General features: G+C 34.1%; 1 protein-coding gene across 1 annotated transcript; it reads left to right on the forward strand.

Moving 5' to 3' along the window:
- Positions 1-2,941: 2,941 nt before the first annotated feature.
- Positions 2,942-8,692, forward strand: LOC108906325 (testis-specific serine/threonine-protein kinase 3-like). The gene is made up of 3 exons (XM_023457222.1): positions 2,942-3,432; positions 7,932-8,372; positions 8,416-8,692. Exons 1-3 carry the CDS (start codon positions 2,942-2,944, stop codon positions 8,684-8,686), a joined length of 1,203 nt encoding a protein of 400 aa, XP_023312990.1. The 3' UTR covers positions 8,687-8,692.
- The last annotated feature ends 210 nt before the right edge of the window (positions 8,693-8,902 follow it).

Consider the following 8,902-nt stretch of genomic DNA (forward strand, 5'->3'; position numbering starts at 1 on the left):
TTAGGTGTTTTTAGTTGATAGTACCAATCGTGCAATGTTTGTTGTTTATGCTCGAATGTCACGTGGCCTGTAATCGTTTATGAGGGCTCTCCAGTTCGACGAGTGTTCCTGCTGTACAGGTTGTCCCATTAATATTGCGAAAAAAATCAGGGGGAGTTTCCTTGGCCAGAAATAAGAAGGAAAGTTCCTATAAACCTATGACCGAAAATGCTTCGTTTCGGAGTCACAGGGTGTTGAAATTTATAAAAAATACAAGGTCTTTAATATCTGGAGAACCCTAATTCCGATTTTTTTTAAAATTTGGTATGTTTGGTTATAAAAACAGTAGACGTCTTCTGAAGTAATTCGATTTATTTTATCTATTCCAGTGGCGTCCGGGGACTCACTCCTGTTGATATTACTAAGTAAACATATGAGACGTCATTGCTTTTTCTTAGGTGTCATATTTTTCTCTAATTACGCGATAAAAAATACAACTTTTTTGTCTCTTTACATTTTTTGATCCAATACAGAAAAAATGACTTGTAACAATGATTTTTTCAATTAATGTTGATAATTTGTTTAAATTAAAAAACATTCAAAAACTGATTACACCATTCAATTCTACGGAAAAAAATAAAAAAAAAACTCATTGTTTGACCCAAAACTTTATTTTTGTACAGTATTGCTATAAACATCTAAGTCGAATTACAAATGCACAAATGACAAATTATCTCAGGATGATTTGAGATTTCAGCAACACAAAGTATTAACTGTAAAGTCTACTGTTGACGCGAAATCCGAAAACCCTAAATTTTGCAAAATCATTTTATTATTTTCTGGCTTTATTTGAAAACGAATTTTAAATAAATTGCATATTTACATTGTCACTTGTTTCGCTCTATCCAATGGCGTCAACATTTTTGCAATCCGACGTTTCGTCTTCGACGGGCCATCATCAGATTAATTTTTTTAAATATATCACTGCTATTTTTATGAAATCTAGTCATTTTTAATTCTGTATTAAATGATATTACTATTGTAATCGCTTAAAAAGGTTTTTAGCTATCATTAAAAATTTTTCCTGAGTACGGCTTTGAACGCTTTCAAAATACCTGTATCTATTGGAGGAGAGAATAAAAGTCAATACAGCACAAAATATCCAACATTTTTTTTTAATCCATTATTTAAAATGTTGGACTTAATAAAAAATAATACGAATTCATAAAATATTTTTGGATTTCTAATTAGTATTGCGAACAGTAATAAAAAATAGTTGGATATTTTGTGAGGTATTGACTTTTATACTGTTATGACTTCATCCAATAGATATTTTGAAAGCGTTCAGAGCCGTACTCGGGAAAAATTTTAAATTATAGCTAATACAAGCTAAAAACTTTTTAAGCGATTACAATAGTAATATCCTCTAATTCAGAATTAAAAATGACTAGATTTTGTCATAAAAATAGCAGCGACGTATTTAAAAAAATTAACCCGATGATGGCCCCTCGAAGACGAAACGTCGGATTGCAAAAATGTTGACGCCATTGTATAGAGCGAAAAAAGTGGCATTGTAAATATGTAATTTATTTTAAAATTCGTTTTCAAATAAAGCCAGAAAAAATTAAACAATTTTGCAAAATTTCGGGTTTTTCCGGATATCTCCGGAACTACCCGGAATTTTAAAACTTTCTAAACAGCATATTGTTAGGTATAAAAAAACACAACTTTTTTCTAATCTGAGCCACCCCGTATCTCTTACCGTTTCCTAGATCCTAATGCTATCCCATCCTTATCTTGGACACACTGTATATCTATGAATTCATCAAACTTTAAAAAAAATAAGTACACTAATCGATCCTACGGAAAAAAAATATTATTTATTTTATTTATTCACTATTCGACTTATGTTTATAGCAATACTGTACAAAAATAGTTTTGGGTCAAACAATGAGACAGTTTTTTTTTTATTTTTTCCGTACAATTGAATGGTGTAATCAGTTTTTGATTTTTTTTTAAATGTAAACAAATTATCAACAATTACTGAAAAATTCATTGCTGCAAGTCATTTTTTACTTTTTTGCATTTTTGAGCATGTTTTTGAACAGTGATTACAATTTTTTTTATTTCACCAAAAAGTGTATGTCAAAACGAAAAAAATTATTACCGGCAGAACTCTGTACGATGATTTTTTTAAGTAGAATTTTTCTTTGAAAAAAACAGTGTTTCAGGCCGACAAAAATGAATATCTCAGAAACTTCTCGATTTTTTTATCTAAAAAAATTTGAGGTTATTTAAAACAGAGAAAGTTATAGTTTCACCAAGTTTCGACAAAATTAAATTATTTTTACGGAAATGAGAAATAAAAAACGAAAAATCTGTTTTTCGCATTTTCTCGGAAATTTTGAGGTTATGTTAAAAAATGACCTTTACAAAAATTGTAGATTTTGATCTACAACTTTTGTATTAGATACTTTTTTGCTTGACGTCAACTTTCATCAGAAATCCCAAGATACAATTTTTCACAACTTTTCAACCCCTCAAATCAACCCTCCGCCACCCCTGCTCACGTATTTATTTTTTTTTTCGTTTATTATAAGCCTCTTTACCATTTCCACTTATAAAAGTCCAGGTAACAATTTTCTTTTTTTTCCCTCTAAATGAGTTATTTTGATCGGTCTATTATAGGATCTTTCTTTCTTATTTTTGGTCAAGGAAACTCCCCCTGAATTTTTTCGCAATATTAATGGGACACCCTGTAGGTATAGTTCAAGAATTTAGGATGTTTAGTGACGTCATCGCAAATTCAGCGTAGACTTTATCGCTACGCTTCGCTCTTCCCATATCGAGACTTTTACGGAACGCCGCAAAACGTCGCGACACACGTCAGTGTCCCCTACGTCAAAATTCTATGTCAAAATGAAGGCACGCACGTCAGGAAAATGGTAAACGGTCGCTTGCGATGCCCTCCCCGGTTGCTAGTGTCCACCAGCCCTCCGCCCCCGCCCCCGCGTTGGCCAGCGTCACCCAGTCCTCCTCCGATGCACAGAAGGAGAAGAAGCTCTCCGTGCTCGAGTCCCACGGCTACTACCTGGGCAAAACCATCGGCACCGGCTCCTACGCCACCGTCAGGGTCGCCCATTCCGAGAGACATGAAGGAGACGTCGCCATCAAGATCGTGAGTAAGTTCTCCGCCCCCGCCGATTACCTGAAGAAGTTCCTGCCCAGGGAGATCGAGGTGGTGAAGGGGCTGAGGCACCCCAACCTCATCAGGTTCCTGCAAGCCATCGAGACGACTCACAGGGTGTACATCGTAATGGAGTACGCCGAGAACGGGAGCCTGCTGGATATCATAAGGAAGGACCAGTACATCGACGAGCCTAGGGCTAGGAAGTGGTTCAAGCAGCTGGTGAGCGCTGTGGAGTACTGCCACGAGAGGGGGGTCGTCCACAGGTACGGAAATTCCGGTGGTTTACGGCCTAGTCCGGATCTAGAGATAGTTTTCGCGTACGAATGCTTTTAAACCAATCAAACGTTAATCAAATCAAATATTTTTTTGGATCCGCCGAATTGAATTTTGCAATTTTGAATTCAAATTCGTGATTAGCGAACCTAAATTCCCTACATACCAAATTTTTCATGATTCTATTATTAATTTCTTGCAAACCTCGACTTCTGGCCGATTTTTTTGAAGTTAAAAAAAAAGAGGTGTGCTGTGTGATTTCTAAAGGTGGATTTGGATTCAGCGCGCCCAATTACATATGGCTATGCTAAGAAATGTGGAAAATAAATATTTTTGTTGTTTTTTCTCATTTTTTTCTTCTATTTTTGATATTTTTGACCTATTATATATAGTCCAGACAGTATCAGTTTCAAAGAGTCCATATTTGGGTGAATCGTATATCCACGGAGATTTTTGGCTTTTTGGCTTTCAAATGTCACTAGAAACGAAAATTTTTCTATGCGCATAAAAAAAATGTGTGCTTAACTTTTGGCGGCACAATGTGTTAAAAAAATTCGAAAAATATAATATTTTTCTTCCTATTTAATTTTGTATCTTGAGAGTTGATTTTAGGCGAAAATAGAAGAGGAAAAAAATGTTTGTAATTAAATTTTACAAAATATGACTAGTTACAAATCGAATGGATCATGATTATTATTGTAAAAATCGAAAAAATCGCCAAAAATTGGGTTAAAAATCATTTATTTTTTAGGGATTTTTTTGGGGTCTTTAAGTTAGGTATACATTTTGCATAATAATTTTGCAATCCATATTTTGAATAAAAATTTGCAAATTTTCAAAATTTTGCACAGCAAAAACTAAGGCTCTTAGATACTTGAAAATTTAATCACATATAGAAGGGCTCTCAAGTTTTCAAACGCTTTTTGAAAAATTAGAATCCGCCAATTAGGAGAGCTCTGGAGCTTGTTTAAACATGTGATTAAATTGCAAAATTATTATGCAAAATTTATCGAACCGATTTTGATGAAATTTAGTGTGATGATTCTACATAACATGAAGTTTTCTTAAGCCAAGTATGAAGATCCTATACCCAATTTAAAGACTCCAAAAAAATTCCCTAAAAAGTAATGTTTTTTAACCCCATTTTTGGCGATTTTTTCGATTTTTCCAATAATAATCATGATTCATTAGATTTGTAACTAGTCATATTTTGTTAAATTTAATTACAAACATTTTTTTCCTCTTCCATTTTCGCCTAAAATCAACTCTCGAAAAAATACATAATTAAATAGGAAGTANTGGAACCTATGCATTTTGGAAGAATATTGTAGAGGAAAAAAGTTTTAGAATTGAATTTTGCAGAATATATTGTAAGTTAAAAATGTTTAAATTTATTACCGATGTTGCAAAACAGCAATAGTTAATGAAAAGAGGCAAAATAATTAAGTTTTTTGTATAATTTTTTTAAAATATTTTAGTTGCTCCGAGGGCATTCTAATTTTGGTAAAAAAAAACTTTAAAGTATAATAAAACAACAACAAATTTCATTAAAAAAAACTTTTCGCAAAATAATTTTTTGAAAAAAAATTTTGAATATTCAAAATGTCGCACAGCAATAAACTTGAAAATTTTTTCACATAGAAAAGACCGCTCAACCTCAACAAGTTTATGAAAAATTGAAATCGGTTGATTAGGATGGCCACAGTAAATTTTTAAAGTTAACACTCTTTTTTTTATTTTTAAACAATTAGATTGCATTTATCAATTTGTAATTTAATTTTTTTCAAAAATTGTAGTTTTAAAGCACTATTTTTTTCTTAATTTTATCTGTATTTAACAAAAAAAAAATAATTTCCAAATAATTTTTTTTTATTTTTTGAAACAAAAATTATTTAAATAATTGTAGTAATTATAACTAAATACATTCATATTCAGAGTGTTGAAATATATACGTAAACAAATTTTTTCATTGAAAAAATTCAATAACATTAGCATTACGATATTCGAAATTTTTGGCTCGCGAGACATCGGATTAAAAAAAAAGGTCGAAATTGGTCTATTTGAAGCCCAGATAATGCAATCTAATTGTTTAAAAATAAAAAAGTGTTAACTTTAAAAATTTACTATGACCGTCCTAATAAACCGATTTCAATTTTTCAAAAACCATTTGAAAGGTTTAGCGGTCTTTTCAATGTGAAACAATTTTCAAGTATCTGGATGCTTTATTTGAGGCTGTGCAACATTTTGAAAATTCGAAAATATTTTTTCAAAAAAAAAAAATATTTTACGAGAACTATCGAACCGATTTTAATGAAATTTGGTGTGTTGTTTCATTATAGATAATCTAAAGTTTTTTTTACCAAAATTAGAATGCCCTCGGAGCAATTAAAATATTTTAATAAAATTATCCAAAAAACTTGATTATTTTATCTTTTTTTTTTCATCAACTATTGCTATTTTGCAACATCGGTAATAAATTTAAACATGTGCAAAATTCAATCTAAAACTTTTTTCCCCCTTGAATATTCTTTCAAAATGCATAGCTTTCAAGATATAAGTAAAAACTCAGATAAAATAAGTATTTTTAAATTTTTTTAAAAACATTTTTGCAATTTTGAAAACGTTCCGGACCTCGCCCAGATCTAGGGACCTACACTTTTATTATGTGAGTTAAACTGAAGGTATTCCAGCAAAAATTAGCTTGCCCCTTCTTATATCCAAGAAGTGGATTTTTCGACAGATCCGTCCTGACCTATTAGGCCAACAAGGTTCAATTGCACGCCTACAGCGCAGCGTTCCCCAGATCTAAATTTTTCGACTTAACGTTTGCCCTTTGCCTCTGAAAAACACCTTGTTGGAGCTACTTTCAATCATTTGGTTGTGTTTTGTAGTCGTTTTGATCCATTCTAAACTTCCTGACGCATTTTTATTAAAGATTCCAAAGTTGTATAGAGGAGTTTTTAAAGTTTTCCATGCATGGTTATGCCAGTGGCGGCTCGTGATATTGAGAATAGGTGAAGCATATTTAGTGATTGACTAAAAAAAAGCGCGAAAATTTTCAAATTTTCAAGGTCAAACGGCTTTAAATTAATCTGGAAATTTTAGTTGCATTTGCAATATCACCGAAAAACTGACGTTGGCGAGAAAGATTTTCATTTAGATTTTATAAAAAATAGAAATATTAGTTCGGCTCGTGGACTTAATGATAGGTACAGATACAGATGTTAAGCGAGATTGTTAAATCCCTCCTTAAGCGGCCTACACACGGGGCAACCTACAGGGTCCAATCTGCAGGGACCTTGCAGATTGCCTCATGTAGAGGCGAATTGTCACAATTATTTTACGACTATCCGATATCGGGAAGTTGTCTCGGCAGACCATACAACCGCCCTGCTCCCCACCCTTACGCCCTGCATATTGTATGGTGTGTAGCGCAATTGGGACAATAACAGGTTGATTCTAGATTAATGTGGCTCGTGGAGCAAATAAATACGTGTTGTTGTTAAAAAAATCACAGATTTGGAGCCATGGTAGAGCGTATTTACATTTTAATACAAATTCCCATACTGACCGATTGGACCGTGTGGAGAGTCATACCCAATTTCCACCACTCTAACACCCTACAAATTGGTCCCTGCAGATTGCCCCGTGTGTAGGCTGCTTAAGGTAACTGACCGCACTAATCCGTAGATACAAGGTCCTGGATTCCTGGAAAGTTGCTGTGGGTTTAATTGAAGCATCCCAACATTTCGTAAATCGTATTTTCTACGCCTTTGGCTTTATTTTGAACATCTCTATTTGCATTTTAAAACAAAAAAAATTACTCGGTGTTTTAGACTTTATATAACAAATTGAATAATAACGATGCACTTTATTTTTGTTTACAATGGGAACTTTAGTTATTTTTTATAGTAATTTGAATTATAATATTTACAGAAATAAACAAATGCCAACGAGGTTTATATGAGAGAATATGTAGTAATAGTTTAACCCTGTTATATTTAGGATAATAAAAAACGAAATAACATTTTAAGGTTTGCTTTAAGTTTAGTGAAATTGCAAATGAAGTAATACTCTTTTAGAAAAATAGTACAGTTAAGTTTGCAATCTGATAGCGGATTCAGTTTGAAAATCAAAAATAACCTTCAAATTTTTCATTTTTTAAAAATTTNAATGTTTTTTTAGAAGCTGTTCACTGCGCAATTGTTCTGTTTATTTCTGCGTGTAAAACAAACAAACACAATACATTTTCAATATAGAATTATACCTAAATTATAAAATTTATATAAAATATAAAATAATTTTAAATTGCACAACCAAACGGAAATTTTAGGTGAAGCGGTGCGTCACTTGCGTCACCCGACGAGCCGCCACTAGGTTATGCATCGCGACTATAATAATTAGTGCTCTTTAGATCTAAAAACTAAAACAATATTCGACTAAAAACACCAAATAAGTCATTAATAAAAATAATTATTCCCCATTTTAGGGATATTAAGTGCGAGAACATGCTCATGGACGTTGACTGGAACGTGAAGCTCTCCGATTTCGGCTTCGCCAAGGGCCACGTCAAGCCCAAGAACGGCCAGACCATCCTCAGCGAGACCTACTGCGGCAGCTACGCCTACGCCTCGCCCGAGATCCTCAGAGGCATCCCCTACCAGCCCCAGTACGCAGACGTGTGGTCGATGGGCGTGGTGCTCTACGCCATGGTGTTCGGGAGGCTGCCCTTCGACGACAGCAACTACAAGGAGCTGCTGAAGCAGGTGTCGAACAAGGTCAGCTTCCCCAAGGACCCCAAGGTGTCCGGCAACTGTAGGGCGTTGATAAACAAGATCCTCGCGCCTCTCAAGTCCAGGATAAGGATAACTGGGATCAGGAACGACGCTTGGTTCAATTTCGACAGTCCCAGTATGTCAGATATGTGTGTGTCTCACTTTGCTTTGTAATTAATGTTTTTTTTAAGGTACGAGCAAGGAGAAAAAGGACACTACCGCCTCCGAATCCGAAGGTCAAGACAGGAAAGTGTCAGGCGGTAGTAAGGAGCTGGTGGTTCCTTACCTCATAACTAAGGAGCAGCTGGAAGCGAACGCCAAGGTCCGGGAGAAGTCGAAAAGGGACAGCACAGACGAAGAGGTGTCAATCAAGACCCAGGAGCCTAAATTGAGCGACGAGCAAGGCGCCGTGGCCAGGAAGCCGTCACCAGGTTCGATTAAAAACAAAAAAATAGAAAACAAGAAGTAGCGTGGATTTTTTTCTCAATAAGTGTTCTTTTTTTGTTAGTATCTTCATATAATTTACTGGAAATAAAGCGGTTTCTTTACGTAATGAAAAGTGTCACTTAATCGCAGGAAAAAAGTTTTCTCAAACAAAAAGGTCATGAATTTTCATTTACCAACTATTATAGAGCTTCGAGAAACATAAGTTATACATACAGGGTAGCCCATCGAAAACGTACCG

The sequence above is a fragment of the Anoplophora glabripennis genome, unplaced genomic scaffold (assembly GCF_000390285.2).
Source record: "Anoplophora glabripennis isolate ALB-LARVAE unplaced genomic scaffold, Agla_2.0 scaffold59, whole genome shotgun sequence".
Taxonomy (NCBI): Eukaryota; Metazoa; Arthropoda; class Insecta; order Coleoptera; family Cerambycidae; genus Anoplophora; species Anoplophora glabripennis.

What these genes read in the sequence shown, in the direction of transcription:
- LOC108906325 (XM_023457222.1), top strand. Translation starts at nt 2,942, where the DNA reads ATGCCCTCCCCGGTTGCTAGTGTCCACCAGCCCTCCGCCCCCGCCCCC. An exon ending in GAGAGGGGGGTCGTCCACAG is followed by an intron (nt 3,433 to 7,931) that starts GTACGGAAATTC and finishes TCCCCATTTTAG; the next exon opens with GGATATTAAGTGCGAGAACA. An exon ending in AGTATGTCAGATATGTGTGT is followed by an intron (nt 8,373 to 8,415) that starts GTCTCACTTTGC and finishes TTAAGGTACGAG; the next exon opens with CAAGGAGAAAAAGGACACTA.